The sequence below is a fragment of the Coregonus clupeaformis genome, chromosome 27 (genome assembly GCF_020615455.1).
Source record: "Coregonus clupeaformis isolate EN_2021a chromosome 27, ASM2061545v1, whole genome shotgun sequence".
In the NCBI taxonomy this organism is placed as follows: domain Eukaryota; kingdom Metazoa; phylum Chordata; class Actinopteri; order Salmoniformes; family Salmonidae; genus Coregonus; species Coregonus clupeaformis.
Window position 1 is genome coordinate 20629532 of NC_059218.1, and position 16464 is coordinate 20645995.

Here is a 16464-nt window from a genome sequence, read left to right on the forward strand (position 1 = left end):
CTGTGACATGGCTCTCTGCTCCCTCCCTCTCTGGCCCCGGCCCCTGTGACACAGCTCTCTGCTCCCTCCCTCTCTGGCCCCGGCCCCTGTGACATGGCTCTCTGCTCCCTCCCTCTCTGGCCCCGGCCCCTGTGACACGGCTCTCTGCTCCCTCCCTCTCTGGCCCCGGCCCCTGTGACACGGCTCTCTGCTCCCTCCCTCTCTGGCCCCGGCCCCTGTGACACAGCTCTCTGCTCCCTCCCTCTCTGGCCCCAGCCCCTGTGACACAGCTCTCTGCTCCCTCCCTCTCTGGCCCCTGTGAAACGACTCTCTCAGGTTACTTCCTGTCACCCTAGACAGTTTAGCTCCCAGGGTCACGACCTGCTGCTTCCATAAGGTGTGTGTCGGCCTGTGTGTATGTTTGGGGAGTGTGTGTTTGGGGAGTGTGTGAGTGTGTGTGTGTACATACGTGATAAACTGCTGGAAAAGACCGTATGTAAGGAAACCACCCAGGCAGAGTTGAAGGTTCATCATGTAAAACATTTTAAACATACAAAACACAGACTACATCATGAAGTTATTTAGGGTGTGGGACTGAAGATATTTTTATGCTGAATGGCTAAGCGTCTTGGGCAGGGTGTTCTAAGCTCCTAATGCCGTGATCATTATATTTGTCATGAGAGACATATATCCACATATTTAGCTTAAATGAAAGACATACAGTGGCTTGCGAGAGTATTCACCACCCTTGGCATTTTCCTATTTTGCTGCCTTACAACCTGGAATTAAAAATGATTTTTGGGGGGTTTGTATCATTTGATTTACACAACATGCCTACCACTTTGAAGATACAAAAAATATTTTTTATTGTGACACAAACAAGAAATAAGACAAAAAAACTGAAAACTTGAGCGTGCATAACTATTCACCCCCCCCCCCCCAAAGTCAATACTTTGTAGAGCTACCTTTTGCAGCAATTACAGCTGCAAGTCTCTTCGATGGGTTCCGCTGGTGTACAGCAATCTTTAAGTCATACCACAGATTCTCAATTGGATTGAGGTCTGGGCTTTGACTAGGCCATTCCAAGACATTTAAATGTTTCCCCTAAAACCACTTGAGTGTTGCTTTAGCAGTATGCTTAGGGTCATTTTCCTTGATGGCCAAAAAGCTCCGTTTTAGTCTCATCTGACCAGAGTACCTTCTTCCATATGGTTGGGGAGTCTCCCACATGCCTTTTGGCTTCTTGTTTTCTTTAAGCAATGGCTTTTTCTGGCCACTCTTCCGTAAAGGCCAGCTCTGTGGAGTGTACGGCTTAAAGTGGTCCTATGGACAGATACTCCAATCTCCGCTGTGGAGCTTTGCAGCTCCTTCAGGGTTATCTTTGGTCTCTTTGTTGCCTTTCTGATTAATGCCCTCCTTGCCTGGACCGTGAGTTTTGGTGTGCGGCCCTCTCTTGGCAGGTTTGTTGTGGTGCCATATTCTTTCCATTTTTTAATAATGGATTTAATGGTGCTCCGTGGGATGTTAAAAGTTTCTGATATTTTTTATAACCCAACCCTGATCTGTACTTCTCCACAACTTTGTCCCTGACCTGTTTGGAGAGCTCCTTGGTCTTCATGGTGCCCCTTGCTTAGTGGTGTGGCAGACTGTGGGGCCTTTCAGAACAGGTGTATATATTGAGATCATGTGACACTTAGATTGCACACAGGTGGACATTATTTAACTAATTATGTGACTTCTGAAGGTAATTGGTTGCACCAGATCTTATTTTGGGGTTTCATAGCAAAGGGGGTGAATACATATGCACGCACCAATTTTACGTTATTTATTTTTGAGAATTTTTTGAAACAAGTTATTTTTTTCATTTCACTTCACCAATTTGGACTATTTTGTATATGTCCATTACATGAAATCCAAAAAAAATCTATTTAAATTACAGGTTGTAATGCAACAAAACAGGAAAAACGCCAAGGGGGATGAATACTTTTGCAAGGCACTGTACTTTATATCCACATATTTAGGTGTCATAAAATACATACACCCCTAGACTTGTTCCACATTTTGATGTGTTACAGCCTGAATTTAAAATGAATTACATTTAGATTGTGTACCACTGATCTACACACAATACCCCATCATGTCAAAGTGGAATTATGTTTTTAGAAATATTTACAAATTAAAAGCTGAAATGTCTTGAGTCAATAAGTATTCAATCCTTTTGTTATGGCAAGCCTAAATAAGATCAGGAGTAAAATTATGTGCTTAACAACTCACATAATAAATTGCATGGACTCACTCTGTGTACAACAATTACCCCATCTCTGTACCCCACACATATAATTACTGTAAGGTCCCTCAGTCGAGCAGTGAATTTCAAACACAGATTCAACCACAAATAGCAGGGAGGTTTTCCAATGGTTCGCCAAGAAGGGCACCTATTGGTAGATGGGGGGAGCATACATTTAATATCCCTTTGAGCATTGTGCAGTTATTAATTACACTTTGGATGGTGTATCAATACACACAGTCACTACAAAGATTTTAAAACAGTTACAGAGTATAATGGCTGTGATAAGAGATAACTAAGGATGGATCAACAACATTGTAGTTACTCCACAATACTAACATAAATGACAGAGTGAAAAGAAGGAAGCCTGTACAGAATAAAAAATATTCTAAAACATACATCTGTTTGCAATAAGGCACTAAAGTAAAACTGCAAAAAGAAATGTCCTGAATACAAAGCATTATCTTTGGGGTAAATCCAACATAACACTTCACCGAGTACCACTCTTCATACGGTATTTTCAAGAATGGTGGTGGCTGCATCATGTTATGGGTATGCTTGTCATCGGCAAGGACTAAGTAGGTTTTTAGGATAAAAAGAAACACAATAGAGCTAAGCAAAGGAAAAATCCTAGAGGAAAACTTGGTTCTGTCTGCTTTCCAACAGACACTCTGAGACAAATTCACCTTTCAGCAGGACATTTACCTAAAACACAAGGCCAAATGTACACCGGAGTTGCTTACCAAGATGACATTGAATGTTCCTGAGTGGCCTAGTTACCGTTTTGACTTAAATCAGCTTGAAAATATGCCAAGACTTGAAACAGCCTCAATTCGTCAGGGCATGGATTCTACAAGGTGTCGAAAGCGTTCCACAGGGATGCTTGTCCATGTTGACTCCAATGCTTCCCACAGTTGTGTCAAGTTGGCTGGATGTCCTTTGGGTGGTGGAAGCTTCTTGATACACACAGGAAACTGTTGAGCATAAAAAACCCAACAGCATTGCAGTTCTTGACACAAACCGGTGCGCCTGGCACGTACTACCATACCCCGTTCAAAGGCACTTAAATATTTTGTCTTGCCCATTCACCCTTTGAATGGCACACATACACAATCAATGTCTCAATTATCTCAAGGCTTAAAAATCCTTCCTTACCATGTCTCCTCCCCTTCATCTACACTGATTGAAGTGACATCAATAAGGGATCATAGCTTTTACCTGGATTCACCTGGTCACTTTATGTCATGATAAGAGTAGGTGTGCATAATGTTTTGTACATATACAGTACCAGTCAAATGTTTGGATGCACCTACTCATTCAAGGGGTTTTCTTTATTCTACATTGTAGAATAATAGCGAAGACATCAAAACTATGAAATAACACATATGGAATCATGTAGTAACCAAAAAAGTGTTAAACAAATCAAAATATATTTTATATTTGAGATTCTTCAAAGTAGCCACCCTTTGCCTTGATGACAGCTTTGCACACTCTTGGCATTCTCTCAACCATCTTCATGAGGAATGCTTTTCCAACAATCTTGAAGGAGTTCCCACATATGCTGAACACTTGTTGGATGCTTTTCCTTCACTCTGCGGTCTAACTCATCCCAAACCATCTCAACTGGGTTGAGGTCGGGTGATTGTGGAGGCCAGGTCATCTGATGCAGCACTCAATCACTCTCCTTGGTCAAATACACAGCCTGGAGGTGTGTTTTGGGTCATTGTCCTGTTGAAAAACAAACGATAGTCCCACTAAGCCCAAACCAGATGGGATGGCGAATCGCTGCAGAATGCTGTGGTAGCCATGCTGGTTAAGTGTGCCTTGAATTCTAAATAAATCACTGACAGTGTCACCAGCAAAGCACCCCCACACCATCACACCTCCTCCTCCATGCTTCACGGTGGGAACCACACACGTGGAGATCATCCGTTCACCTTCTCTGCGTCTCACAAAGACACGGCAGTTGGAACCAAAAGGACAGATTTCCACCGGTCTAATGTCCATTGCTCGTGTTTCTTGGCCCAAGCAAGTCTCTTCTTCTTATTGGTGTCCTTTAGTAGTGGTTTCTTTGCAGCAATTCGACCATGAAGGCCTGATTCACGCATTCTCCTCTGAACAGTTGATGTTGAGATGTGTCTGTGACTTGAACTCTGTGAAGCATTTATTTGGGCTGCAATTTGAGGCTGCACTTGAAGAAACTTTCAAAGTTCTTGACATTTTCCGGATTGACTGACCTTCATGTCTTTAAGTAATGATGGACTGTCGATTTTCTTTGCTTATTTGAGCTGTTATTGCTATAACTGATTGGCTCAAACACATTAAGGAAAGAAATTCCACAAATTAACTTTTAAGAAGGCACACCTGTTAATTGAAAGGCATTCCAGGTGACTACCTCATGAAGCTGGTTGAGAGAATGCCAAGAGTGTCCAAAGCGGTCATCAAGGCAAAGGTGGCTACTTTTAAGAAACTCAAATATAAATAAAATATATTTTGATTTGTTTAACACTTTTTTGGTTACTACATGATTCCATATGTGTTATTTCATAGTTTTGATGTCTTCACTACTATTGTACAATGTAGAAAATAGTAAAAAAATTAAGAAAAACCCTTGAATGAGTAGGTGTGTCCAAACTTTTGACTGGTAGGCAACATGACAGACATATATCCACATATTTAGGTGACATGATAATAGTGACATACAGTTGAAGTCGGAAGTTTACATACGCCTTAGCCAAATACATTTAAACTCCGTTTTTCACATATTCCTGACATTTAATCCTAGTAAAAATTCCCTGTCTTAGGTCAGTTAGGATCACCACTTTATTTTAAGAATGTGAAATGTCAGAATAATAGTAGAGAGAATGATTTATTTCAGCTTTAATTTCTTTCATCACATTCCCAGTGGGTCAGAGGTTTACATACACTCAATTAGTATGTGGTAGCATTGCCTTTAAATTGTTTAACTTGGGTCAAACATTTCGGGTAGCCTTCCACAAGTTTCCAACAATAAGTTGGGTGAATTGTGGCCCATTCCTCCTGACAGAGCTGGTGTAACTGAGTCAGGTTTGTAGGCCTCCTTGCTTGCACACGCTTTTTCAGTTCTGCCCACAAATGTTCTATAGGATTGAGGTCAGGGCTTTGTGATGGCCACTCCAATACCTTGACTTTGTTGTCCTTAAGCCATTTTTCCACAACTTTGGAAGTATGCTTGGGGTCATTGTCCATTTGGAAGACCCATTTGCGACCAAGCTTTAACTTCCTGACTGATGTCTTGAGATGTTGCTTCAATATATTCACATCATTTTCCTTCATCATGATGCCATCTATTTTGTGAAGTGCACCAGTCCCTCCTGCAGCAAAGCACTCCCACAGCATGATGCTGCCACCCCCGTGCTTCACGGTTGGGATGGTGTTCTTTGGCTTGCAAGCAACCCCCTTTTTCCTCCAAACATAACGATGGTCATTACGGCCAAACAGTTCTATTTTTGTTTCATCAGACCAGAGGACATTTCTCCAAAAAGTATGATCTTTGTCCCCATGTGCAGTTGCAAAACGTAGTCTGGCTTTTTTATGGCAGTTTTGGAGCAGTGGCTCTTCCTTGCTGAGCCTTTCAGGTTATGTCGATATAGGACTTGTTTTACTGTGGATATAGATACTTTTGTACCTGTTTCCTCCAGCATCTTCACAAGGTCCTTTGCTGTTGTTCTGGGTTTGATTTGCACTTTTCGCACCAAAGTACGTTCATCTCTAGGAGACAGAACACGTCTCCTTCCTGAGCGGTATGACGGCTGCGTGGTCCCATGGTGTTTATACTTGCGTACTATTGTTTGTACAGATGAACGTGGTACCTTCAGGCATTTGGAAATTGCTTCCAAGGATGAACCAGACTTGTGGAGATCTACAAACAATGTTCTGAAGTCTTGGCTGATTTCTTTTGATTTCCCCATGATGTCAAGCAAAGAGGCACTGAATTTGAAGGTAGGCCTTGAAATACATCCACAGGTACACCTCCAATTGACTTAAATGATGTCAATTAGCCTATCCGAAGCTTCTAAAGTCATTACATCATTTTCTGGAATTTTCTAAGCTGTTTAAAGGCACAGTCAAGTTAGTGTATGTAAACTTCCTGCCCACTGGAATTGTGATACAGTGAATTATAAGTGAAATAATCTGTCTGTAAACAATTGTTGGAAAAATTACTTGTGTCATGTACAAAGTAGATGTCCTAACCGACTTGCCAAAACTAGAGTTTGTTAACAAGAAATGTGTGGAGTGGTTGAAAAACGAGTTAATGACTGCAACCTAAGTATATGTAAACTTCCGACTTCAACTGTATATCCACATTATCCACAGATTTTATTCCTTTAATCACATGTACTGTACACGTTTTGCTCCATTGTCATTCTCCAGGTCACATTATCTTGAGGTGTCAAGTGCCGGTGGTAATCAAAGTCAGACTCAGGGAGTATCAATCAGACGTCAGTGACTGAGGCCTGGTAGCATTATTACTGGATCAGCTTTCTGACAAACACATGACCAACCAAAGACAAATTACAATCTAGGCCCAGCATTTATTGAAGTGACTGAATAGATGGAATGGGTGAGAATGGTTCAGTACCAGGCTACCAGACCAGGTGCCTGAGTACAGAACAACCTGATGTTCAAAGGCTCAGCTAATCCTCACAGCTCTGCCACATTCCACAGCCCTGCCCAGGACAGCTACCTTCCAACCTAGCTACTGCTGGACCACAGTCTGCTACTGGTGGTGAACTCTCTACAGTACCACTGGTACCCTGGCACACCACCAGAGACCCCACAGAGACTCTGGCTAGAAGCAGGGGGGGCACCTACTATACAATAGGATGAACATTTTCCCTGACCAGAACTATGCACAATGCAGCAGCTTCGTGTAGGATTCAGGTTGTTTTCAGTTCAATTGTGTAGGCAGGCTTTTTAAGTAGATACGTTTCAAGTAAAAGTGTGGCCAGTTATGCTAATTACTTTTTATGAAGGGTTAACCTGGGCCAGGAGAGAAAATGGGGCTATATGAAGGATCTTACTTAGGACAGGGGAAGGATCTACCTTGCCTGTGTGTCATCACAAACAATCCAGGATGTGAGAAGGTTTGTCTAAAGGAAATCCAGAGATTTCCAGAGCACTTGACCTTACTACGACAGCAAGACCTCAGCGGAAATGACTTCACTCCAAGGCCTTGACCCTTGAACCCTGTTCCTCATGGTCACTCTATGCTTTCCAATCATGACCTCCTACTCGATGGCAGACAAACTAACTGACACGTGTCACAGCTCCACATTGAATAGCCAACGCTGAAAATGACCTATGGCCAACCTCCAGAATCACACAAATGCTGTCTGCATACAAACAAAGACACACACAATGGCCATATTCAGCTGCATGAAGGACTTATGCCACTTTGTGTGTATGTGAGTGCGTGCGTGCATGTGTGTGTGTCTTTGAGGCGTCACTACAGACCCTGGTTCGATCCCAGGCTGTATCGCAGCCGGCCTTGTGGCGGACCGGGCGCATGCACGCTGACTACAGTCGCCAGTTGTACGGTGTTTCCTCCGACACATTGGTGCGGCTGGCTTCCGGGTTAAGCGAGCAGTGTGTCAAGAAGCAGTGCGGCTTGGCTGGGTCATGTTTCAGAGGACGCATGGCTCTCGACCTTCGATAGATATGGTCACCTCATGGCAGGGTTCAGCCAGGGCTTGCGTGCCAGCGTTGTGCCACACAGAGAAAGGCTAAGTCGTTTGGCTAAGCCCCTTATGAATCAACCCCCTTGTTCTTCTTGGTTTTTGTCCATGGACCAACCCCCCACAGATGACCTACGCACATTCATTCAGCTACTTTGCTCCAACTGAACAATCGACTGCTACCACAAAAATGTCCCAGTAGTGAAACACCACAGAGCAATAATATCAACATGACCAAGGACAGTACATGGCAAACAGAAAGCACAGACAAAACGTACATCACTCCAAGCGGGAGAGAACATTCTTAAGAGCATTTTTCATTCCTTCTCTAAGTGAGTGACAATGATATATAGATCTGATGAATGCTTTGTACCTGCAGAAAGGACTCTGTGTAAGAGATCTGATCTTGTCATTGAAACGCCATGAGAAGAGACCGTGCTGTTCCTCAGGCTCAAAGACAAATTAACACTGACGTGTTTGACAGACATATTGTCTTTGTTTAATGCACCGTGGATAGATCCGTAGGCTACCTTGCGTACCTCTTAAAAAGGCTGATGCAAATAATTTCATCCATACAATATTGTGTGCTGATATTTAATTAAATCTTCAGGTATACTGGATGTGCATGCAGTCAGTGTGAATATAATTACAAAAATACAGTATGTGAATTATAATAATGTAAATGTAATTTTCTGTCTTACCTGTATATCAAGCACTGAATCAACTGTACCCCGTTAGAGAGCTTCTTGTACTAAAGGCCCACAACGCCTGTTCTGTTGTCTAAAATTAATAACTGATTTATGACTTGTCCTCCTCTGTCCTCGTTCGGGTGGCAGTGGCACAGTTCCTGTTCTTGCCCTGCTCCTGGACAAATCTAATAAGACTAACTACAATCCACAGGCAACCAAGGCTCTCCAACATATACTCTGATTACAACCTCATTGATGCCTTGCGAGCTCATTACCATAAACCAAAAGAGTACACTTTCTATTCAAACAGGCACAAAACATTCTCCTAAATCCATTTCCTACTATTATCTACTCTATTTTCTTTAAATCAAGAAAATTGAAATTGGACATACAGTATGAGCCTATCTGATCATCATGCTTATTACTGCCAGATACACATTTCAGAATCTCCTAAAAAGAGCAACAAGATTATAAATAATAATATACCATTTAGCAGACGCTTTTATCCAAAGCGACTTACAGTCATGCGTGCATACATTTTTGTGTATGGGTGGTCCTGGGGATCGAACCCACTACCCTGGTGTTACAAGCGCCGTGCTCTACCAGCTGAGCTACAGAGGACCACATGCTTTTCCTTACTACAAGATCCTACTCTCTGTGAACAATTTGAACTGAATTTAAAGAATTCAAAATTAACAAAAATTCTGTCGATGATCCTCTGATTTTATGGGACGCCATGAATAAATCACAATTAAAGAAGATATCATAATTGGAAAAGTTTTAAACGATGTTAGAGTGTTCTCAACAAAAACTTTTTTCAGACCAGATAGTGACTACTCTTTTCAAAGTCAAGACAGAACTACATCTATTGATAAGACAGATAGCAGAATTTGCCATCCATCGAGTTAGACTCAACCATTACTTCTATGGTAATCGACCCAGTCGTCTTCTGGCTAACAAGCGTTGCAGTAATGATCAATTAGCCAATATTGCAACTATTGAATTTGAATCATGTGAATTACTATCAGAACCTAAATTATTTAAGCAAAGATTCTCCCCATTTCAATAAATAATTGTACACCTCTGATTGTAAATCCACACCAAGCCAGATTTAGTCGTTTTTTAAAAGATATAAGAACTCCTCAACTGAGGAAGCCGGCTTGCTGGAAGCCCACATCCCTCTCCAGGAAATCAAAAGGGCATTGGATAACATGAATAAAGGCAAATCACCTGGTTGTGATGGTATTCCTCCTGAGGTCTATTTAACATTTTGGAACCAATTAGGTCCACTGTTACTTGAAATCATTAACACAGCTGTTCACAAAGGTTCATTTGGAAGGGATATAAATACAGCACTAATTTCGCTTTTATTTATTTTTAAAAAGGTAAGGACGCCACCCAGTGCTCTCACTTGCTCTCCATCTTTGATAAACACAGATTGGTATATCTGGACAGATAACCTCTGTCATCTATTACATATCTTACATGCTTCATCAGAAATCAAAGCTCCTTGGGCAGTTCTATCTCGACGCAGAAAAAGCTTTTGATAGACTAGAATGGTCATATCATTGGTGGGTTTTGGAACATATGGGACTTGGCTCCAATTTTATTAATATGATTAAAATACTATATGCCAATCCCTCAGCCATAGTAATAAAAGGCAATACCTGCTTTGTTCCGTTCAGAATAACTAGAAGTATCAGGCAAGATGATCCCATCTCACCTTTGCTATTTTTATTGTCTATGGAGTCCCTGGCCCAGGCAATTCGAAAATCAAAAGAACACCAATATTTCTCAATTCTATGGATCAAGTCATCTCATTATACGCCAACAATATCTTACCTTATCTACATTTACATTTTAGTAATTTAGCAGATGCTCTTATCCAGAGCGACTTACAGAATGTATCTCAATCCCTCCCAAAAGCTCTGAAGATTAGACAAATTCAGCTCGATCTCGAGTTATAAAATAAATCTAACCAAATATGTCCTAAGGCATCTCTACTTATGGAATCCCAATAGTTTCCCATTTTAAATATTAGGGAATAGATATCAAATCAAATCTTATTTGTCACATGCGCCGAATACAACAGGTGTAGACCTTACAGTGAAATGCTTACTTACAAGCCCTTCACCAACAATGCAATTTTAAGAAAGAATACCCACACAAAAAATACCAAAAAAACATTAAATAAAATTTATTTTATAAGAAATAAAAGTAATAAATAATTAAAGAGCAGCAGTAAAATAAGAACAGCGAGGCTATACACAGGGGGTACCGGTACCGAGTCAATGTGCGGGGGCACCGGTTAGTCGAGGTAATTGAGGTAATATGTACATGTAGGTAGCGTTATTAAAGTGACTATGCATAGATAATAAACAGAGAGTAGTAGGAGCGTAAAAAAGGGGGGGGCAATGCAAATAGTCTGGGTAGCCATTTTATTAGATGTTAAGGAGTCTTATGGCTTGGGGATAGAAGCTGTTTAGAAGCCTCTTGGACCTAGACTTGGCCGCTTGCCATGCGGTATCAGAGAGAACAGTCTATGACTAGGGTGGCTGGAGTCTTTGACCATTTTTAGGGTCTTCCTCTTGACACTGCCTGGTATATAGGTCCTGGATGGCAGGAAGCTTGGCCCCAGTGATGTACTGGGCCGTACGCACTACCCTCTGTAGTGCCTTGCGGTCGGAGGCCGAGCAGTTGCCATACCAGGCAGTGATGCAACCAGTCAGGATGCTCTCAATGGTGCAGCTGTAGAATCTTTTGAGGATCTGAGGACCCATGCCAAATCTTTTCAGTCTCCTCAGAGGGAATAGTTTTTGTCGTGCCCTCGTCACGACTGTCTTGGTGTGCTTGGACCATGTTAGTTTGTTGGTGATGTGGACACCAAGGAACTTGAAGCTCTCAACCTGCTCCACTACAGCCCCATCAATGAGAATGGGGGCGTGCTCGGTCCTCTTCTTTTTCCTGTAGTCCACAAACATCTCCTTTGTCTTGATCACATTGAGGGAGATATAATAATAAATAATAATAATAATAATAATATGCCATTTAGCAGACGCTTTTATCCAAAGCGACTTACAGTCATGCGTGCATACATTTTTGTGTATGGGTGGTCCCGGGGATCGAACCCACTACCTTGGCGTTACAAGCGCCGTGCTCTACCAGCTGAGCTACAGAGGACCACATTACCTTCCTTAGATAAAACCATTGCCAGAAACTTTAAACAGAACGCTCAAATCAATTCAATTCGACCTCAGTAGATGGACTAATATCTCAGTTGCTTTAACCAGACTGATATCTATTGTCAAAATGAATATATTGCCACGGCTGAATTTCTGTAGTTCAACGCTTCCCTTATCTCCCCCTACTGGCTATTGGGATAAAATCCATAGTGCGGTTGAAACATTTCTATGCCAAGGTAAACGTGCCCCAGATAAAATTTACAAACTTGAAAGAGGGATAGATGTAGGAGCATTATCCATACCAAACTTTAAATTGTATTTCCAGGCACTAGCATTTCGTCCCATCCTAAATTGGATTTAGACATGATTCTTCCGCCCCCTGGCTGAGTATAGAGATAAATATGGTGTATTCTATTGCCCTGGAAGAGGTGGTCTTCACTGATATATCCCTTAAACAATGTAAACTACGCTTTGGTCCTATTACTGCTCACACAATTTCTATTTGACGTAAGTTTGAAAAACAATGTTACTGGTAATCATACTCCAATATTTCACAATAATGCCTTGCAATCTGGACGGCAGACTTTTGCATCCCCCAATGGGCCAAATGTGGAATCTGTACCCTGGTTTGAGAACATTCCAAGATTTGAAAGACATACACATTACCAAGCAAATATTTTTTTCTATATTTACAATTTAGTTCAGCTATGCTGGCCTATGGAGTTTCTTGGGAAACCCAACTACCGAACCATCCAATTATGGGATTTATAAATACATTCTCTGGGCTCCCGAATTGACGTACAGTCCCTTCGGAAAGTATTCAGACCCCCTTCCAAGGTGATTAAAGCTGGTATTGCCAAATCAGCAGTCAGCCAAGTGAAATAATTGCCCAGTCATGTTATTATCCGTTTATTACCATAACATTTCCATAATTACATTATATTTATTACTGTACAATCTATTTATTTCCGCTCAAGAAAATGAACTGATTTCAACACAAGTTTAGACCTACTTTATCACGGTGACTGGCTTGGCATGATCTAAGTTTAGGTTAGATCAATAGGCAAGCCATATGTCAGTAGTCTATGTAAACTAAGCCCCTAAAAGATGTAAAGCACCTGCAGTGCTGATGGATAGTATAACATTGTTAAACCCTGGGGTGCACAGATACAGGATTTAAGCAATGCAATCACTTTCAACAAGAGCTTTTCTCCAATGATTTTCTTTCAAGGGAGGGAATCGGGAAGAATTGAGGGCAAAGGAAGAAAAGTAGTAAGTAAGTAGTAAGCTGTTAGAAGCATATGGGTGGACTAAAAGAGTGTGCTACTTACTCCATCGATTAAGTAAGCTATTCATATGCATCTTGTGGGGGTGGGCAGGACGGGGGTGCACAGTCAGTCCCACAGTGTGTGTGTAAACACAAGCAAGACCAGCAGAAGTTAGTGCCTTTGGCCAGCAGCTGAGAAACCAGACCACAAACATTATGAACACAAAGCACACACAGAAAGGGACAATGCAACTACAAAGGCGATTAAACACACCACAAGAAACACATGAAACATTCCACTATTGGTGATAAAACTATTACTGCAATAGATGGGTTGGATATTACCCTTGCACTTTCAGTAGGCTACTTGTGTAGTCTGGATGATATAGCGACCTATAAGAGAGCACCTGTTGTTTCTACGCTTATTCACGCATGATCAAGTTACAGGTCTCTTTACGTTTCAGACTAGTAAGCTACTCATTACTTGCCATAAAAAATCTATTCTATTTTAGGATGTTAGGTTTAATGCGTCAATGATGCAAGAAAACTGCTGAATGATATTACGTAACATTTACAATTTTATTGGTATATCATATCATTCTAAACTTCACCTATCATTCAAAGGTGTAGACACCTTACTACTTACTGCTGCAAACTGTTGTGTAGTCAAGCGTTTTCTTCAATGAACTTCCCCGGCTGCGTTGTAGATGAAAAGAGATATTTCCCATAGAGGACGCGCCAGCTCTGCAACACTTTCAGCGCGTTCATGCGAGTCTCTCACAAACAAGAGTAATCAATGCGTCAGTCCTAAATCAGTCACCGTCGGTTTCAGTTGTTGTGCAGAAACTGAACCCAAGCAGTTTGATGAAATGCATGCCTTATCTGTTGCCTCTTGGGAACTCCCTGCAATTACATTACACACTGTCATTCAACCGGTCACTCGTTAAAAAGTGAGACCAATGATAGTCGCCCAGTAGTGGCTTTCTTTCCCTCCCACAGCACACCACAGACAGCTGCCACAATTGGAAACTTTCGTATTCTGAAGAACCGTTTGTTCTCATAACCTTTTCACGTCTGTGTTCTGTAAAGCAAGTCTAGATGACCTCCCAAAATGTTATCCGATAATAACTTAACCATTCTTTATTTATTAAAGAACATCCCTACACCACATATTAAACAAATTCACCATAGACATTCAACAAGTTTGCTTGCAGCTGGTTTATACAACTCTTATAATACATTCATCTATTCGTCCTATAAGTATTATTCAGCTATGGGCATTTATTTTTGACCGAGGCAGTGAATATGCAGAGTGCATACTGTATCATGAATTGGCATAGGATGCACTCTGGTGGTCATTTTGTGTAACATAAGTTGATGTTCATACAGTATGGGCATTACCTATGATGGCCCGAAAACGTGTGACCAAGTGCTTCAACAATACCCTACAGCAGAATACTCAACAATAATGTGACAGAGACAGGACACATTGCAGAAAGGTAACTGTAATTTACTCAAATAATGAACTGGATACAATAGAATAATTCATTATGAGCTCTTGCTTTGTGAGAAGCTCTGTCATGCCATGACAATTCAATGGTATTTTTATAGCATGTATTTGGGTAGAGGCCCCAAAGCGCTCACTACAATGGATGGCATTATGCTACAGTACATTGTGGGATATGGACAGTAAAGGTAATCCTAGCCCTTCAATAAGATTGGGCAAAGACTGTGATGAAACAAAAAGCGAAGATTAAATATATGTATAAATACAAATATAATACAGAATTCTGTGGGTTGCATTTAATTTAGCCCTGTCGTAAAACCCAACCTCTTCTTTGATATAATGTTGTACTTAGGGGAGGGGGGTAATTTCACGTAGAGGGATAAAATTCAATTGTATTTTATTTTCTTCCCTTGTCAGCTCAGGGATTCAAACTAGCAACCTTTCGGTTTCAGGCCCAACGCTAGCCGCTAGGCTACCTGCCGCCGCTTCTGAGCTGGACTCTCATAGATATAGTCAGTATCTTATCCTTCATTTTAATATTATTCCTGAACATTTTACACAAGATGGTGAGATCTCCAAACAGGTACTGCCATACTAGATGGTCAGCTACTGTATACAGAGACCTCCTCAATAAGATACTGTACCATCTAACCACACAGTATACATGACAGGCCGACTGACAGGGTCCAGCGTTGCAAAATAGAGTGACATTTCTTATGCATAGTAAGTAATAGTCTTAAAAAACACACAACATACCATTTAGAGTTTTAACATCCAGCCGTGACATGCAAGAAAATGTGTAAAAAATAAAATAAATATTGCCCTTTGTTATACATTCAACACGTTAGTGCTGAAAAAATCTGTACGTTGGAAGCATTAATTGTTGAATTAATGTTGTTTCAATAATATACTATGGAACCACAAACATGTCCAGTGACTGTAGCTATCCATACACAAACACTGTCTAACTACATGCAAAAAGGCCAAAAGGTTAAAATAAACATGCCACAAGAGAACTAGGGAGATCATTCGACCACTTTGGGCTCATCTAAAAATGTAGAATAAGCTTAGACATGGAAAAAGATTGCACTGGCAATGTCTACTATCATGTTTGTACAGTGAGGGAAAAAAGTATTTGATCCCCTGCTGATTTTGTACTTTTGCCCACTGACAAAGACATGATCAGTCTATAATTTTAATGGTAGGTTTATTTTAACAGTGAGAGACAGAATAACAACAAAATCCAGAAAAACGCATGTCAAAAATGTTATAAATTGATTTGCATTTTAATGAGGGAAATAAGTATTTGACCCCCTCTCAATCAGAAAGATTTCTGGCTCCCAGGTGTCTTTTATACAGGTAACGAGCTGAGATTAGGAGCACACTCTTAAAGGGAGTGCTCCTAATCTCAGCTTGTTACCTGTATAAAAAGGACACCTGTCCACAGAAGCAATCAATCAATCAGATTCCAAACTCTCCACCATGGCCAAGACCAAAGAGCTCTCCAAGGATGTCAGGAACAAGATTGTAGACCTACACAAGGCCGGAATGGGCTACAAGACCATCGCCAAGCAGCTTGGTGAGAAGGTGATAACAGTTGGTGCGATTATTCGCAAATGGAAGAAACACAAAAGACCTGTCAATCTCCCTCAGCCTGGGGCTCCATGCAATATCTCACCTCGTGGAGTTGTAATGATCATGAGAACGGTGAGGAATCAGCCCAGAACTACACGGGAGGATCTTGTCAATGATCAAGGCAGCTGGGACCATAGTCACCAAGAAAACAATTGGTAACACACTACGCCGTGAAGGACTGAAATCCTGCAGCGCCCGCAA

The 16464-nt window shown here is 41.3% G+C and overlaps 1 protein-coding gene across 3 annotated transcripts in view; it reads right to left on the reverse strand.

Moving 5' to 3' along the window:
* Nucleotides 1–15806, reverse strand: part of LOC121541609 (dual specificity testis-specific protein kinase 2) — a 31675-nt gene extending 15869 nt beyond the window's left edge. For 2 of the 3 annotated variants that reach the window (XM_041850761.2, XM_041850759.2), the window contains exon 1: nucleotides 13768–15806. In XM_041850761.2, the coding sequence (XP_041706695.2) occupies nucleotides 13768–13849 (82 nt within the window). In that variant the 5' untranslated portion in view covers nucleotides 13850–15806. Of the gene's footprint in view, nucleotides 1–13185; nucleotides 13314–13767 lie in introns of all 3 variants that reach the window. The other variant, XM_041850760.2, reaches the window with a different exon arrangement.
* Nucleotides 15807–16464: the final 658 nt, after the last annotated feature.